Source organism: Pygocentrus nattereri, chromosome 8, assembly GCF_015220715.1.
Source record: "Pygocentrus nattereri isolate fPygNat1 chromosome 8, fPygNat1.pri, whole genome shotgun sequence".
Classification (NCBI taxonomy): Eukaryota; Metazoa; Chordata; class Actinopteri; order Characiformes; family Serrasalmidae; genus Pygocentrus; species Pygocentrus nattereri.
The window spans coordinates 14,285,785-14,304,339 of NC_051218.1; the positions used below are offsets into that span (position 1 = coordinate 14,285,785).

Sequence of the window (18,555 nt, forward strand, 5' to 3'; positions counted from 1 at the left end):
GGCACAATAATAGTTCTTATCACAAATGCTGAGCAATTTCTCTAGAATGATGCTTCTCACATCAAAGTACTTTGAATGATATTGTTTACATATTATTGAGTGAATAATCCAAAAATTTAGAAAAATGGATGAAACTTCACTTTGAATCCCAGAAGGTGGCCATAATTTGTCAGCTTAGTGCTGAGTGGTGTGTTTTTTTTTTTTTTTTTTTTTTTTTATTAAGCATTTTCTGTGTTTTCAAGAAACTAGCCTGGTAGTTGTGTATTCTTAATTTCACTCTCCAGTAGCAAAATCAGAATTTGAAAAGACATTTTGGTATATGTTTTTAAATAAATCTTGTGAAAGCAATGATTACTTATGCTGTATGAATTTCTTGCATGTCAGTTTATTTAAATGGGAATAAACAACAGTGAAGCCAAGTTTACTTAAAGAAGTAAAATACACTGTAACTGGCTAGTAAATGGGATAGAAATACATTCACCTGTGAGAACAGGTTGAAAGTGCAGCAAATGTCACTGGTCTACTTAGTAAAGGCACAACAGCATAAAAGTTCAGTGGTCACCAGCCAGCCCCCTTCCCCCAGCAGCACATCCAGCCAATCACTTTCTTCTACGGCAGGTGTGACAGATTGTGGTTGGAAGTTCTGCAGAATGGTAGACCTCCAGGATGAGGGGCGTATTTCACAAAGCAGAATTTCTCAGTTTAGCCAGATAATTTAAACCTACAGTCAAACCTGTCCACATAAGAAAAGAGCTGAGGGACATTCTTATTGGACAGCCCTCAGCTCTGGACTTCAGTGATAATCCTGCTTTGTGAAATTCTCCCCAGGGGCCACTGCTTTATAATTTAACACAGATTTATAATTATCAGCCACATTTAACATCAAACGACTGCATAAAAATAAACATTATTCTTACAGAAATAATATGTTTGTTCCTTTAAGGAAAACACACTTAAAAATATATGTACATATTACAAACCATGCATATTTTGAAAAAATGCCATGTATTAAAATAACACAATTCCACGTGTGCATATATTTAATATTTTGACATTTAAATACTCCTGTCATATGTGTCAATAATGATTCATGTTAAGTGATACTTTATTAATCCCACAAACGGGGAAATTCCACCTCCGCATTTAACCACATACACACTAGTGAGTACACACACACACACACACACACACACACAAGGGGGCAGTGAGCAGACTTGCCCGGTGGGCAGCCCTATCCACGGCGCCCGGGGAGCAATTGGGTGTTAGGTGTCTTGCTCAAGGACATCTCAGTCATGGGCTGTCAGCACTGGGGATTGAACCGGCGACCTTCTGGTCACAGGGCCAGTTCCCTAACCTCCAGCCCACGACTGCCCCGTATTTATGTAAATGTATTTATCCCGTATCATTTAAAACATTTACATCAGACAATCAGGCATAACATTATGACCACCTCCTTGTTTCTACAGTCATTGTCCATTTTATCAGCTCCACTTACTGTATAGATGCACTCTGTAGTTCTACAGTTACAGACTGCAGTCCATCTGTTTCCCTGCATACTTTGTTAGCCCCATTTTACCCAGTTCTTCAATGCCCGGACCCCCACAGGACCACCACAAACAGGTCTAAATTGGATGGTGGATGATTCTCAGCACTGCAGTGACACGTGGTGCTGGTGCGAGTGGATCAGACACAGCAGTGCTGCTGGAGTTCTTAACCACCTCAGTGTCACCGCCGAACAGAGAGTAGCCCTATGAGAGTCCATGAGACTGAGCCATCATCTCTGACTTCCCATCTACAAGGCGGACCAACAAGACAGGAGTGTCTGGTAGAGTGGACAGTGAGTCGACGGCACTGCTGTGTCTGATCTACTCGCACCAGAGCAACAAACACTAACACACCACCACCACCACCACCATCACGTCAGCATGTTTTCCTCCAAATGGGAACATGTTAGCAACTGTGCCGTCAGGTTTCCACAGTCCAGCGGCCATCAGCTGCGGGCAAAACACGACACTGACGTTGTACAGCATTACTGTTCGCAGTGCAGCACGGTGCTTCATATTTGATCACCACTGAGAGGAGGACAACGCTCCGCTCTGAGACGCGCCGATCCTGCTCCTGCAGCAACGCCATGAACACGCCCTCTGGCGGAGCTGTGTGGCGCAGTATTTCTGCGACGTGCCTCCTCTATACGACAGCAGCGTGCGCCCCCGTTCCTTCTTTCTCTCGTCCTGAAGATGGCGGCAGGGGTGAGTAAGATGGAAGAAGACCTGATCTTTCACCCTAGTCTCACATCTGTCGTTGTAATCCGCCTTTTATCACATCCATCCTCGTTGTCACTGTGTTTATTCCTTAATAATGTGGTTTTGTGATTCGTATTCGAGCCATCGGGCTGTTTATTTGGCTGTAAAGCAAACCGCCAGCCTTTATTTTGAATGAGCAGCTGGGAGAAAGTGGGAGCAGCACTGAGCGCCTCGGTTGTGCCACGTTTTACGTTTCGGAGTAACGGGAGGCTCATGTCTACTCTGATAAGCACTCCGTGTACATTTTCGGAGGCTTTTCAATGTAATAACAGTCTTAATTCGAGATAAAGTGCAATGCCTGTGCTTCATTAACGGCTGGCTAAGCTAAGCTAGCTGGGTTAACCTACCGCTGGCCTGGGTAATGTAAGAAGCCGCTGGCTCTATGTGGTCAGCCAGCTACTAGCTCGTAGCCGGCGTTCACTTTCCCAGATGGCTCCTTTTGTTGTACACCTCCAACTAAATTACTCTGAATAAATGTGAGACCTTTTCAGCTCCTTTCGAGATGCTCTTTGTCCCTGTATAGTTAGTTAGTGTTGGTATGTGTTCGTTTTTAGCTCAGTTTACTCAAGTTTCAGAGTACCTGGGTTCTTTTGCAGCTGTTCGGCTTTATAAAGCAAGATAGAAGCAAGCAATTATCTTGCTTAGCTGTGCGTTTAGGTCTTTTCGGACAAGTCTGTGCTTGTGCTAGTTTATCTGTTGGTGGGAAATTGGTGTCTGTTTCAGGGAAAATGCAGCATCATGATCTGCAAGGGACCCATGATGGACCTCAGCAGTTTCTGCTGCTAGAGTTGGCGCAGTAGCCCTTTTCTGATATGAGATATTGAACCCTTGAGTCTCAGCCAGTATAGAGATATTTTACAGGACTGGATTGGATTCCACAAATATATGATTTTCTGCCACTATTGGACGGATACTATACCCATTGATGTTGATGCACCATCTCTAATTTCTGTATAACCAAGCCTTTCTGTTTCATACTGTAACTGGAATTGTGATCAATATTTCTAATAGTGTGGTATAAAGCTCACATGCTGATCATGTTTTCCACAGACTCTCTACACATACGCAGAGAACTGGAGGGCCTACAAGGCTCAAATTGCAGCCCAGTACAGTGGGGCTCGTCTGAAGGTGGCGAGCTCCCCCCCTGCCTTCACCTTTGGGCAGACAAACCGCTCCCCTGCTTTTCTTAGCAACTTTCCCTTGGGCAAGGTTGGTGGCTAGTTCATCCCTCCTTTTTTCCATTCATTTATCTCTGGATTTGTTTCCTCTTGTAAATGTTGTGTTCACTGCTAGCTTCCCTTCTCTTTAGGTTCCAGCTTACCAGGGTGATGATGGCTTCTGTCTGTTCGAGAGCAATGCCATTGCTCATTATTGTAAGAATCATCTTTGTTTTTGGATGGAAACACATGTTGATTGCTTAATGCTGCATTCATGCCTTTTTATTTAAAACATTTTTATTGGTGTGAGTTACTCTATACTGCAAAAATATTGTAAATGGCAAGTATGTATTCAAATACTTTTTTCTTTTTTTAAATTCTTTTTCGGATAGTGAGCAATGATGCCCTCCGAGGCAGCACTCCTCAAACCAGTGCCCAGGTCCTGCAGTGGGTCAGCTTCGCTGACTCTGAGGTCATCCCTCCAGCCAGTGCCTGGGTCTTCCCAACCTTGGGCATTATGCAGTTCAACAAACAGGTCCGTAGGTTGGCCACAGTGTATTGATGTCTGGGTCAGATAGGTTTTGCTTTGTGAGTCTTGTACTTATTTTATAATCGTGATGCTCTCTCTCCAGGCTACAGAGCAGGCCAAGGAGGAGGTGAAGCGTGTGCTCGCTGTTCTGAACCAGCACTTAAACACCCGCACTTTTTTGGTTGAGGAGAGAGTTAGTCTGGCTGACATCACAGTGGTGTGCTCTCTGCTCTGGCTCTACAAGCAGGTGAGTTACATATAATGCTTTTATTAAAATAATTAAGGTATGTTTGGTAATCACAGATATTATTTGGTCTGTTAATGCTCTTCCTTCAAACGCCCCTTGTGCACCTTTTCTCTGTATTACTTGAAGTCAACCTGAGATCAAAATGGACTCTAGTTTTGTTAGTTCATGTCCTTGGTCACATTACGTACAGTCCGTTGTCATCATTGGAAAGACAATTCTTGTTTTGCCGTAGTCTTTGATCGAAGTGTAGTGACTTCTGCTTGCCTCTAAATGGCCTCAAACGTTTGATTGGGTCAACATGTTGCAGCGGGCAGGTAAAAGAAACATACCAACTGATATCTTGCCATCACTCTCACCAGTAATGGAGCAGAAACACTTCTGCTCCTGGCTGCATGTACATGCATGTTGATAGATGACATCCTTTGTTCTCCTTAATTAATGCTCTGTTTCTGTTTTGAGTTGTAAAATAATCACATTGGTTGATTTGATTAAGCTTGTTTATGCTGAAAATCCATGTTCATGTTAATAGGACTAAAGTAGTTCAAACACCTGGCACTATTTGTGCTGTTTTTCTGAAGTTCTCCGCCACACTGGGCGGAGATGCTATAAGGAGGGTTAGCTGATGATGCAGCAAAAAACACACACAGTCCATCTCTTTCTCAAATGGGTAATTACTCTTGTACACAGATTTATATAACTTCTTTTTGTCTTGAAGTCTTTTTCCCTTGCTTTTGCTGTGAAAGTAAGAACACCAGGCAACTCTGATGTTAATAGGCTAGCCTGATAACCAGCTCTTCACCTCACCTGTGTCGTAAAAAGAATGCAGGTTAATGAAGCTTTCAACAGTTAATGTATCATGTTTCAGAAACTACAGAAAAGACGCACCAAAATCTGATTTTCTTTTGCCTTTTCTGCAAAATGAACATACTGCAAGACTGTCAGAGTCTGACTTTAATCTGAAATGCACACTTCACAATCCATTTCTGAAGAATGTCCCATGCAGTTATTTCCTGATGGAAGTCAAAGTTTTGCTTGGTAAGGCATCGTACATTAAGGAACAAAAATGTGTTCTGATTGCTGATTCATGTTGTTAATCTGTATACAACTCTACAAATGAAAGGACAAAATATAATGTAAAAGTGAAAAATAAGCAACTACTTGACTATGTATTTAGATGAACCATTCTGAGTTTATTAGGTTGAGTCAAGTTTGTCACAGGTCTATAAAGTGTTAAACCTCAGCCGTTGCTATAAAATGTATTTCTGGGTGGAGCATGGATACTTTAATTGGGAGTATGTTTGAACATGTCAGTGTACACTGCTCAAAAAAATAAAGGGAACTCAAACACAATATAACTCCAAGTAAATCAAACTTCTGTGAAATCAAACTGTCCGCTTAGGAATCAACACTGGTTGACAATCAATTTCACAGCTGTTGTGTGAATGGAATAGACAACAGGTGGAAATTATTGGCAACTAGCAAGACACTCAATAAAGGAGAGGTTCTGCAGGTGGGGACCACAGACCACTTCTCAGTACCTTTCTGCTTTCTGGCTGATGTTTTGGTCACTTTTGAATGTTGGTGGTGCTTTCACACTCGTGGTAGCATGAGACGGACTCTACAACCCACACAAGTGGCTCAGGTAGTGCAGCTCATCCAGGATGGCACATCAATGCGAGCTGTGGCAAGAAGGTTTGCTGTGTCTGTCAGCGTAGTGTCCAGAGGCTGGAGGTGCTACCAGGGGACAGGCCAGTACACCAGGAGACGTGGAGGAGGCCGTAGGAGGGCAACAACCCAGCAGCAGGACCGTTACCTCCGCCTTTGTGCAAGGAGGAACAGGAGGAGCGCTGCCAGAGCCCTGCAAAATGACCTCCAGCAGGCCACAAATGTGCATGTGTCTGCACAAACGGTTAGAAACCCGACTCCATGAGGATGGTATGAGGGCCCGACGTCCACAGATGGGGGTTGTGCTCACAGCCCAACACCGTGCAGGATGCTTGGCATTTGCCAGAGAACACCAGGATTGGCAAATTCGCCACTGGCGCCCTGTGCTCTTCACAGATGAAAGCAGGTTCACACTGAGCACATGTGACAGACCTGACAGAGTCTGGAGACACCGTGGAGAGCAATCTGCTGTCTGCAACATCCTTCAGCATGACCGGTTTGGCAGTGGGTCAGTAATGGTGTGGGGTGACATTTCTTTGGAGGTAGCCTGACTGCCATTAGGTACCGAGATGAGCTCCTCAGACCCCTTGTGAGACCATATGCTGGTGCGGTTGGCCCTGGGTTCCTCCTAATGCAGGACCATGCTAGACCTCATGTGGCTGAAGTGTGTCAGCAGTTCCTGCAAGATGAAGGCATTGAAGCTATGGACTGGCCCACCCGTTCCCCAGACCTGAATCCGACTGAGCACATCTGGGACATCATGGCTCGCTCCATCCACCAACGTCACGTTGCACCACAGACTGTCCAGGAGTTGGCAGATGCTTTAGTCCAGGTCTGGGAGGAGATCCCTCAGGAGACCATTCGCCACCTCATCAGGAGCATGCCCAGGCGTTGTAGGGAGGTCATACAGGCATGTGGAGGCCACACACAACACTGAGCCTCATTTTGACTTGTTTTAAGGGCATTACATCAAAGTTGGATCAGCCTGTAGTGTTTTTCCACTTTAATTTTGTGTGTGACTCCAAATCCAGGCCTCCATTGGTTAATAAATTTGGTTTCCATTGATGATTTTTGTGTGATTTTGTCAGCACATTCAACTTTGTACAGAACAAAGTATTCAATGAGAATATTCAGATCTAGGATGTGTTATTTGAGTGTTCCCTTTGTTTTTTTTGAGCAGTGTAATATAGAAACGTCATCCTGAAGGAAGTTGCAGGGTTGCAGCAGCAACAAAAGGGTGTGTGTGTGTGTGGGGGAAAAACATAAAAATTAGCAAGTTACCAAAAAGAAATGAAGATTAACAACTGTGTGCTCAAAGGAAAAGTTGTGAACAGCAGAAATTGCTTACCGACATAGTACAGTGATGAGACTGATGGCATTGAAATTTTACAGTTTTATATTAATGACCTTGAGTAAAGACAATTGTGGTGTTCATGAAGTTACAATAGTGTCTTAATACAGGGTTCTATGACGTTTTTGCTAGTGATTTGTAATAACGGCACAAAATCTGAACACATACTTAATAGGAGCTTTTGTTCCCTTTTGTATTATCAGAAATATGTAACTGATGGCATTACAGTTCTACAATCTCCCCAAGTTCGGGGAAGATAAACATCGAGACCATTCTCTGTACTGGCACCCAAGTGGTGGAACAAACTCCCGCTGGCTGTCTGTACAGCAGAGTTTCTTGCCATCTTCAAACGCAGACTGAAGACGCATCACTTTATACAGCACTTAAATAAGCACTGAATTAAGTATTGATTGTCATGTAATGTACTGCGCTTATGTGTTGTATTTTTATTGTATTGCGCTGTTCTGTGTTCAACTCTGTTCCTTTCTCTCTGGGTATCAACAGTGACTTTTTCTTAGCAGTATCTGAGCTCAGGACTGGCTTTCTCTCTAACCTATTGGGCACTAGGAAAGATAATTTCTCTAGATAGACAAAGCACTTCTTGTAAGTCGCTCTGGATAAGAGCATCTGCTAAATGCTGTAAATGCAATGTAATTAACTGTAGAGCTTGGCAGTGGCCACTGCATTGCAATTAAATTTACAAACGTCTTAGTTCTGATTTGCTTGAGCCTTGTATTTGTTAGGTATAACCAGTGTTTGTGTATATTAGGAGAGACAAATTGTCATTATTTTTTTATCCATTCAATTTGTTGAGATTTATAGACAAAGCAGTACCAAATATCCTCATGCAAAGAGTGCTTAGTTATCCATTTTAGCCCTTTTGAATATTTGTTACCACCTGCATTGACGAGATTAGTGTGAATCACTGCTTCTTAGCCTGTTGCTGCATGCTCATAGGGAGTTGCACAGGTCTGAAAAGCCCCCCAAATGTGTGGAATTCAGAGACGCTCGCTGTACTTGGAAAAGTTTTAGAATAATGTCAATTTGTTGCGAAGATTCAATCGATTTCAGGACACTAAAGTTTTTACTTGTCTTCGATTGCTGTTATAATTGAAGGGTCTGTATATGGTAAAAGAGAATACAATGGCATTTTAGAAAGGTACCTTCACATGGTTTTATTTTATTTTTTATTATTTTTTTTTTAATGCAGATTGGACATGACCTGTTACAACCCCCCCCGGTCAAATTTCACCATTAGTTCAGCTATTCTCTGATGGCACTTTGCTAGAGTGCTTTCTTCACCCTTGTTGTGATTAAAATTATTTACTTGTCAATCTTAGGTTCTTGAGCCTGCTTTCCGTCAACCCTACCCCAATGTCAATCGCTGGTTTGTGACCTGCATCAACCAACCTCAGTTTAAGGCCGTTCTTGGGGAGGTTAAGCTCTGTGAGAAGATGGCACAATTCGATGGTAAGAGATTCTGTATTTTAATACTATTGAACTGCTTTGCCAACACAAGTCTAGGAATGCTGGCCGTTTTAAATGTTAGTGTGATGAGCTGTCTAGCATGCTACTTATTTTTGGTACATCAAGCATTTGTAATTTAACAAAAGTACAAATATTTTTGGGGTCAATTTAATAAGACAAACACCATATTTTGGAGAAATAAATAAGCTTGCTGTGTTGTCTCCAATGTATATACAATGTAGCAACTTCATAGGAAGCATATTAAAGTCGTAAGAATTGAGCTGTCATTTCAGGTACGTGCCTTTGGCTCAAAATGCTCTTAGTGGACAGCTCACCAAATATTTAGACACAGCCATGGTATTCTTGCTGTCATACTCCATTACTTGTGTGAACGTCTGTGTAAACTGTTGTGATAGCAATTCTGATTTAATGCACTCAGCTACATTAGTTTATCGCAATGCATGGTTTGTCTGCGTTGCATTTAATTGATGTTTGTCCTGGTTGACCTTTTCATCCCCCTCCCTCTCGTCTTCCTGATTACAGTGAAGACATGAATCTGTGGATAATAAAAACTAATAGAATAATACTCATTGCATTGCTGTTGGCAGATAATTTCTTTACAATAATGGTATTGTACAGATGTTTAGATTTTGACTGGTATTTCACAAGTTGTTGTTTTTTTTTTTTTGTTTTTTTTTTTCTGGTGGAGCAGAACATTTTAGCTGTGTTTAAAAAATCTGCTCTTTAATCTTACTGCCTTTAACTTATACAAATATTGCATTTCTCTGGAATATCAGTAAAGGATGGGTTTGTTACCCTTTTCTGTTTCAGAAATGTTTATCCATTGGAACTGGCAAATAATACACGCAGAAAAATAGAGCCACTATTTTTCTGTGTATATTATTTGCCTGTTGGTGCTGTGCTGCAATTCCCATATCAGTGCATCCATAACAGCATTTTGTTTATCAGATTGGCATTCTCAACTTTCTTTATTTGCCTTTTTATGATGCCTCACCTCTGGTATTTAGCTTATTTGGATTTGTCTGTTTACTTCTGCAAGCTTTTGTAGATATGCAGGGAAATTGTTCGTAAGTAAGGGAGAGTTTGGCTCACTTTCTGATGTTTTGAAATGAGAGCTTACTCCACTTGTTCTTGCAGCCAAGAAGTTTGCAGAGATTCAGCCCAAGAAGGAGACTCTATCCAAGAAGGAGAAAGGTGGCAAGGATGCTGGTAAGCAGCAGCCACAGCAACAGCAGGAGAAGAAGGAGAAGAAAAAGGAGGAGAAGAAAGCTGCTCCTCCCGCTGAGGAGTTGGATGAGTGTGAAGCTGCACTGGCCTCTGAACCCAAAACCAAGGACCCATTTGCTCACCTTCCAAAGAGGTATTTGTGACTTGAAAGTATTTGTTACTTTGGTACGAGTTTTTCTGTTAAATCTTTTAGCTTTAAAAAAAAAAAAAGTGTAGCCTTAACTACAGTACATTATCAGCAAAGGCCTATATATAAGTGCCCATATATTAAAAATAAATGTTGTGGAAATGTAGAACATTTTTGTCCTGTTTTAATGCTGGAGCAGCCCACCCTAATTGCCTTTGTAAATTCTTCCCTGTTTCATTGTATAGCAGTTTTGTTTTGCTACCGATCCTTTATGCTGTATCTGTGTTCTGATGATTGTAATGCCTTACCCCACTCTGTTTTAATGTACTCCCAGTTCATTTGTTATGGATGAGTTCAAAAGAAAGTACTCTAATGAGGACACACTGACTGTGGCAGTCCCTCACTTCTGGGAAAACTTTGACCGTGAGGGCTATTCTATCTGGTATGGCGAGTACCGCTTTCCAGAAGAGCTGGCCATGACCTTCATGAGCTGCAATCTTATCACAGGTGAGAGCTGGTCATGCTGACACCATTTTAACGTTTTGCAATTCCTCTGAAAGTTGAAAGTTTTTGTCTTTGAGTTGCTAACTGACTACTTGGTATTAGGGATGCAAGATGATATGGGAGTAATGGTTATTATTGATGTTTAGATTTATTGTTGGCATGTTTACATTTGACATTTCAAACTGATATTTGATGACTTCTTGTACTCTTGAAAAGCAGAATGCTTGGGTGATGCCGGACTACTGGGCTATAAATGTCTTGTTTTTACTGCATTTGTAACCCTGCAGTAAATATTCTAATCCAGGTGGATGTAGTCGTGTCCCCTAGATTTTTAGAAATTTCTCCGTTTTGTATCTGCATCGGTAGATCTTGGTGTATCTCTCGGTAGCATAAGTCCTGCTATTTGATACTTGTAAGCTTTCCTTAATTATTAGCTGTAATTTCACTACTAGTTCTGTTTTCTCCTAGTTGATTATGTTCATAGATTTCAAATGAATTCTTATTTCATTATACACTCACATTCATCCTGTTTTGCTTTAGGAATGTTCCAACGACTTGATAAACTGCGTAAGAATGCTTTTGCTAGCGTCATCCTCTTCGGCACAAACAATAACAGTTCCATCTCTGGCATCTGGGTCTTCAGAGGCCAGGATCTAGCCTTCAATGTAAGTTCATTTAAATTTGTGTTTTGTTTTTTTTTTAATATTAGATTCGCCTTTTTTTTGTTGTTTGTTTACTTTATTTGTGGTATGTTTCCTTTTGTCTTCTTAGTTTGCTCTTTAGAAAAGTCCTTTCATTTGTTGTTGACATTGGGGTTAGCTGCAGCCATCCAAAATAAATAATTTTTATCTCTATAAATGAGCACTTATGTGGTCCGTAACAATTCTTTGCTTTTTTTTCCTCTCCCCCAGCTATCTGAGGACTGGCAGATCGACTACGAGTCCTACAGCTGGCGTAAACTGGATGTGGACAGCGAGGAATGCAAGACCATGGTGAAGGAGTACTTTGCATGGGAGGGTGAATTCAAGCATGTAGGCAAACCTTTCAACCAGGGCAAGATCTTCAAGTGAGCATTGGCACTTACCACCGATCAAGGACACGCAACCGCTGTGTGTGAAAAAGGAACTTGTATCCCCAAGTTGGAGAAGGTTGCGTGCCAAGATGCTGTAAAGAGGTTTTGAGTTGAGTTAATAAAATGTTTTTCACAGTTCCATTTGTGTTTGTTTTTGTGATGCTCACCGCTTGCTCTTTTAGTTGTGGTATTTGCTCATGTTTTAAGTAGTTTCATACTTTGTGCCTTCACTCCCTGTTAAATTTGGGTTCTAAGAAAAATTAGATGAGCTCAACAATCTTGGAAATTAAAGTTGAGCAAACAAGTTCATAAACACTTTGATTGAGGCATGCTTGTGATGTCTGGTAACACACAAAAGCTTCTTTACAGTCCCTTCAATAAAATTTGAGAACATCCGACATTGCTAAAGGTTCTGAAGTTGCATTTGCTGCATTCAGAAATAATCCTTTGGGGGGGCTACAAATTGTTTATTCCTCTGATAAACACTGCACTCTGCTAGCACAGGTTGCCATGACAAGTTGTCTTTAACCTGGTTGCTTTTGGGACAAAATGGTAGCTCAGCTTCTTAATGTTGAGGGTTTTTTTTTTATGTAACTCGTCTTACAGAATTATATAAAGTGGAAATGCTGCTCTAATCCACCAGAGGGCAGTCAAGGCCACCAATTTCAACAGTTCAGTGCTGATCCTAAAATGGAGACTAGCTCCTAAAAACTAAAGCTACTAAGGAAATGATGGTCATGAAATGGATTGCATGCCGTGCTGTTCAGAAAACAAAGTATATACTACAGTGTGCCACGTAATCCCACCAAAACTAGAGCATGTGTTCTTGGGCAGGTTTATGAGGAATGGGAGTAGTATAGTTTACAGACCTGTGCCTATGATGAAACCGGTCCTTCAGGCAAATGATCCATCTTAGTAATAATTTATGAACCAGCTGTCACTTTCTTTCTCCCTTTAGTGAAGCTGTTGGAGGTTTAGTTCGGCGATGATGGTTTTAGTAAGTGTTGCATGTGTAAAAGAAGCCATATTACCTTGGTATTTAATAGTGCTTCATATGAAGCTGTGAACGAGCTGTGGTAATAGCGTGTGCTTCAATATGGTGAGAGGTGAAACTAATTTCCAGTGAGGTCACGGACTGTTGCGCACAATCTAATGCAAAATATGAAGTCAAGATACGATCTGGATTTGCCAAAATTAGGCAAACTAGGGCCAGCTGAAACAGGTGTTGACTCAAACTGTGTGTCTGCAGCAAATGCTTTTCATGTTTCCACTTTATCACGTGCTAAAACAGTAAGGCCACTTTATTTTTGACTTCTTGTCCTCGTTCGAAGATTCTAGCTAGTTAACACCTACGTTAAGAAGCTGCAGTCAGCTGGGAACACCTTTCATGTTCCGAGAAAGAATTGAAGTTTTCCCGGAGGAGGATGGCAAATAAAAAGCACTCGGGACACACCGAGTAAACTGAAAAAGGATTAGCATCACATGGAAGTGCCCTGCATGGAAAGAGTGAGGCCAGAAGTTGGAATACAGTATAAATACAATAAAACGCTCACCTGTTTATCCCCAAACAGGTGAAGCACTTGGCCTAAAGCTAAGCTAACGGCTCTGGTCACACACACCCTGCAGCCCGACGAAAGCACAGGTGAGGCTGAACACACAACGTGAACAAGTTGAGAAATCCGAACCACACCTTCGGCAAGACTGCAAATGTGGCTGAGGACAGGTTGCTTTGTGTGCGTTTCCCAGCGCACAGACAATATAACGCCATCAAAATAAGCAGAAGTTAATGTTAGTCAATGTTTACAGTAAAAGAATAAAAGAGCATGCCTGCAAACCTTACCACTCCTTAAAATACTGGTGTAGATATATAATTTTTTATCAAAATTGTCCATATGTTTAAATCCAAATCCAACATAGTGAAATGTATACACCAAAACACTAAACGAGGCGTTCCGGCTAGAAATGATCAGAGTTTAATGCTGTTTGTCGTGTTACGTAGGACTGTTCACTCGCACGGCCTCGGCCTCCTCAGCCTGAATGAACCCAGCATGAATTACACAAATACCGTCACATCTCGGTGGCGTCCTGACTGCTAGCCTAGCCACTCGTTTTAGTGGGTTTATAGACTAGTAATCCAAGCTAGCAGCAGTTTATCTCTTATGTTGGTCTCAGGACAAAATGACGAGGAAGTAGTGATTCTATCTTCAGCACAAAATGGATGCCAGAGATAAGCGAGAAGCTAAACTGAGGAACGGTATTTAGACAGCCAGCTGCTTTCCTAACTTTAGCTTGTAGTTTGTTCTCTTTATTTGACGATTAATTTCTGTCATTTGTGTAATCCGTTTAGTCTTCTGTAATGTTGTTTTGAAAACATACGGCTGGCAAAAATTCACCCCACTTGTAGTTTTTCAAACGTCCTCACAGTTTTAAATTAGGCCTACATCAACGGAAGAGGCTTTCTCCAGTCTTTAAACCTGTAGGATGCAGTGATGTTTAAAAGATGGTCAAATCTTTTCATTTGGCTGGAGTGTCCCTTAAAAAGCTCCCTTAAAATAAAATGTTTTTAATTCATTAAATGTTTGAATGTTTGCCATTCTAATTATGCTACTGCTCTACTGTACACACACACACACACACACACACACATATATATATATATATATATATATATATTTCACACTGTATTGAATCCAGTTTTTATTCCAAACATTTTAAATATATGTTCTAAAGAAAAATTCTAGATGCTGAGATCAAATCTCAAGCATCTGTTGTTATTATTGGTGTTACTGCTACTACTACTGGTCTTTAGTCTCTTAAGGACTCCTTTAAAAATGTTACTGTATAGAACATTGGACCTCATTCAACAAACGTTCTTAAGAAGAAATTTCTTCTCAAAGTGCATTTACGCTGTTTTTATTCTGACATTCACCACTTTTTTGGGATTTTTTGGGAAGGACAGTTCTGCGGTTTAAGAACACATCATGAATCTGATGTCGACTTTTTCTTAGGACATTTCTCAAGAACAAATTTAAGAAATAAGTTGGGAAAAAAAGTTGTATGTTTTGCTAGTACCTTTTGGCTTGTTTAGTGATCCAGCATTAAAAAATCAGGGATTCTACAGAACAGGTTAAAGGTTGCTCCACATGTGATGGCGCTGTTTGATGCTTTAATGTTTAACCTTTACTGTATTAACTTTACCTGATTTTAAATGTATATTAAAAAAATAAACTTCTGATATCAGAGTTCATTCTCTGAGCATAGTCGCTTTTGAGCAAACATTGTAGCTATTCATTTAACAGAGTTATGAAGGTCTCATACTGCACCTATAATCACAAAGGATCACTGTTCTGGTTCTGTGTTTATATAGTTCTCATAAACCCGTGCATTACGCAACCCTACTGAGCGCAGGGAGGAGCCCAGGTTTCATCAGCCGTGGCAAATTCTCTCTCTCTCTCTCTCTGAATGGTATCTACCACTGACCTTGTTGTCCCTCACCACATATTATTTTCACGGTTAGCAGGGCTGGAAGAGTTTATGATGCACTGTGATTGCCATTCTATTTGTGCAGAGAAGAAAGCAGAAAACATAGTCATCAGAAAATTACACATTTTAGCATTTAATGTGCCTTTATTACAGCTTCCACTTTTCTGGAGGCTTGCTTTCTGTTTTAAAAGACATCTGCAGAGATATTTATCCACACAGTCTTTCACAATCCAGGTAATCCCAAACATATTCAATGATCTTGAGGTATGGTCTCTGCAATGGTCAGCTCATTGTTCTGTGAACACCAGCAGCTTCTTGGTTTGATTTTCTTCTTTTTCATCCATTTTCTTTTTCTCTCAGTAATGTCTTCTTGATAGCAGCACATCCTTCCGACCCATAGCACTAAGTTGTCTTCTCACACTGGAAGAACGGACAGAAACGCATTTTTTCTTCATTTTTTTGAAATCTGAAGCATGATGGGAACTTGATTTTCTTCTCTCTTCCAAAAATCAAAGCTTTAAGTGCTGTTTATCTGATGTGGTCAGTTTTGGTTGGTCTACCAGGTTTTTCAGGGTTGTCAGAAGTCCCATTTTCTCTGTGTCTTTTGTAATTTTTTGTTTATTCGTTTGTTTTTTTTTGGAAACTCATGGTTCCCCTTTCTAATGCAAGTAGATTATCAAACATCAAATCTCAGAAATATTTTCTGAAAATGTATGGCCACTCTACTGGTAATCAAATAAATGAAGGTATAATAAATGGAATGTTATGAAATAAATGAAATGGTCTCTGATTTCAGCACGGTAGTGTATTAGATGTTTTATTAAAAGGTTATAACAAGTTAGTTAGAATTATTACAAGATGTTATTACCTCAATTATATTATTACATTATTATAGAAGCATTCTTCCTTGCCTCTTGTCAGATCTGTAAAATAAATAAATAAATAGAAATCTTCCAACTTTTTGTCATTAGAGAAGGTCATTATTTAGGGTGTTTTCATTTTAGAAGATAAGGCCATATCTTACAGCAAAACAATGCCTGATTGTTATTATACTCAGAGTTTACAGAGTCTTATGGGAGGGTGGAAACCTGCTAAGAGTGAGGAAAGACAAGGGGAAGTGAAAGAGTTGGAATATTTACCAAAAACTAGAGCTTAACAAGGCCCAAGGCTCCTCCCTCATACTCGTTCAGTAACTTCAGAGTTAAAGGGTCAAATCAAACCTGCTTTGAGAACAATGCCCTACATAAGGCCAACAGCAAGGCTGCTGTATCCGAAATCCCTCACCTCCACCTCCTCCAAACACACACACGCACATACAAGCCCCGCCAGCACCACCTCCCTTACACTTTCTTGGCTTTGTGCGGTTGTCCCCGCCCCGCCCCGTGTACATATTCTCAGTGTTGTGTTCTCCTGGTTTTGTAGCAGGCTGGTGCAGTGATCTGGTATCATGTTGACTGTGAGGAACCAAAAGTCTCATACATCCACTTTCAGTATGTCCCAAGTGAAGGCACAAGTATGGTATGCATGTGTTAAGCATCTGTTCCACACTTCTGAAAGGAGTGAGGGCCTCCAGTGCACTGTGTAAGAGAGACTGGCTCTTCAGAACTTCCACATGTATTCACTGTGGTTTACTCCAGCTCTTACATGGCAAAGAGAGAGATGCAAAGAGCGCGTCATTGTTCATTTCATTTGGTCAGATGAGATGGCTTGAAAAAAATTCCTCAAATGAAGGAAAACGGGAGTGTGGCTCTTCTAGTGATTTGTTTGTAGGCAAGGCAGGAAAAAAAGAGTGTTCTGTGTGTATCATCTCTGGAAGTATTTTGCGCTGTGTTGTGCTGATATTGGGATTTTCCCCTGGAGTCAGTCAACATGCTGTTCTGCCAGGAAAGAATAACAAGTCTAGTTTGGAAGCAGCTCAACCAAACTGCATCAAAAAACGTCTCCCCAGCGCTAACCTAGCCTGTTTACACAATGAGCTACAGCATTCAACCAACTTACCACATACAGTACAGACCTTCAATGAAATTAGGGGGTAGTTCCTGGGCTGTTTAATGTGAGCTGTGTGGACACGTTTGCGGATGCATTTTAGGAGTAGCCTTTTCTTTCTTTCTGAAGCACAGGAAAGAATTTCTACATTCCAGTGCGGGGGTTGGAGGTCAGGGTGCCGAAGGGGAGAATGTGGACGGTGGTGTCAAACAAAATCGTCCTCAAACAGCTACTAATCAGACAGCTTGAAAACACGTCTGCTTTCATTGCAATATTTTAAGCACGGCTCTGCCAAGTTTTCTTTAGCGCTTGCCCATAAAAAGAAAGTGGCTGATTTTTTTAGTGCAGGCATCAGAGGGATCAGAGAGGGAAAACAGACAGCCCCTGCACTTTTGGATTAGAGACCCCATGCATAACTCTGCAGGCTCAGATTACCAATGGGGGGGAGGTGGAGCACAGGAATGGATGGTCTCATCCAGAACACTACTACAATGCTTAGAAATGTCACGCAAAGTAGGCGTATTTTACAAGACTTTGGAGAACTTTGGAGAACATCGCTGCAGCTGAAGCATTTCCTTTCTTGAACGTTTTGTTGGTTTAGTCAGTAGTTTACTCAAAATGTCATTTAGACCAGTACAACAGCGTAATTTAACATCCACCCCACATCTGAGTCCATTTTATTGCCTACTTGTGTGCGCATACTCCCTAAAGTACTGTTACGATTATGCAACCGTGTAAGTTTGGAATACAATTTAGGCCACGTTAGAAATGTTCCAGCAGAAATAGCATGCAGTGAACTTGTAAACAATGGCATAGATGTCCTCATGCTACCAGCATTGTAAAAACTGAAATACTATAGGATTACATTACATCTCTCTGCATTATGCGCAGCTCCTTGACCTTATCATTCTCACAAAATCTTAACAATGGTGCCAGCAAATCCATAAGAGTTTAACCCAAACGCATTGTCTGCTATGAAAGTATAGCATGGCAGCAGTGGCATTCCTCAGGTTAATCAGCGCAGGCCTTTAAGGGATTTGTGTCATGGTATCGTTGCACCTTTGTTCATTATGGACTGCTGCTCATGCACCTTCTAACCCCTTCACTGCTATGCATATCACAAGTGCATCACTAGTGCATGTTTTACTAGGTTTATTTCAGCCCTGATAATGCTGAAAGTATAAATTTATATAGTATTTATAACTCTTATTATAACTCTGTCATAGTCAGCAAAAAGGCATTATTCATATCATATTCATGTTATTTAATATTTTAATATTATGATGCAGAAATGCTGTATTTTTCATTTATACTGATGCACTTAATTTATACGACTTAATTTATTTATACGTTTATACGACACACAACTAAAAAATAAAGCTGCCAACTTTTGGTTCCCTAAAGAATCATTTTTGT

General features: G+C 40.9%; 1 protein-coding gene across 1 annotated transcript; it reads left to right on the plus strand.

Annotated features, from left to right (window-relative positions):
- The first annotated feature begins 2,102 nt into the window (after positions 1–2,102).
- eef1g (eukaryotic translation elongation factor 1 gamma) lies at positions 2,103–11,811 on the plus strand. The gene is made up of 10 exons (XM_017689988.2): positions 2,103–2,249; positions 3,354–3,512; positions 3,613–3,676; positions 3,853–3,995; positions 4,093–4,236; positions 8,593–8,722; positions 9,878–10,100; positions 10,429–10,601; positions 11,139–11,263; positions 11,510–11,811. The coding sequence occupies exons 1-10, from the start codon at positions 2,238–2,240 to the stop codon at positions 11,666–11,668; spliced, it is 1,332 nt and encodes a 443-aa protein (XP_017545477.1). The 5' UTR covers positions 2,103–2,237; the 3' UTR covers positions 11,669–11,811.
- The last annotated feature ends 6,744 nt before the right edge of the window (positions 11,812–18,555 follow it).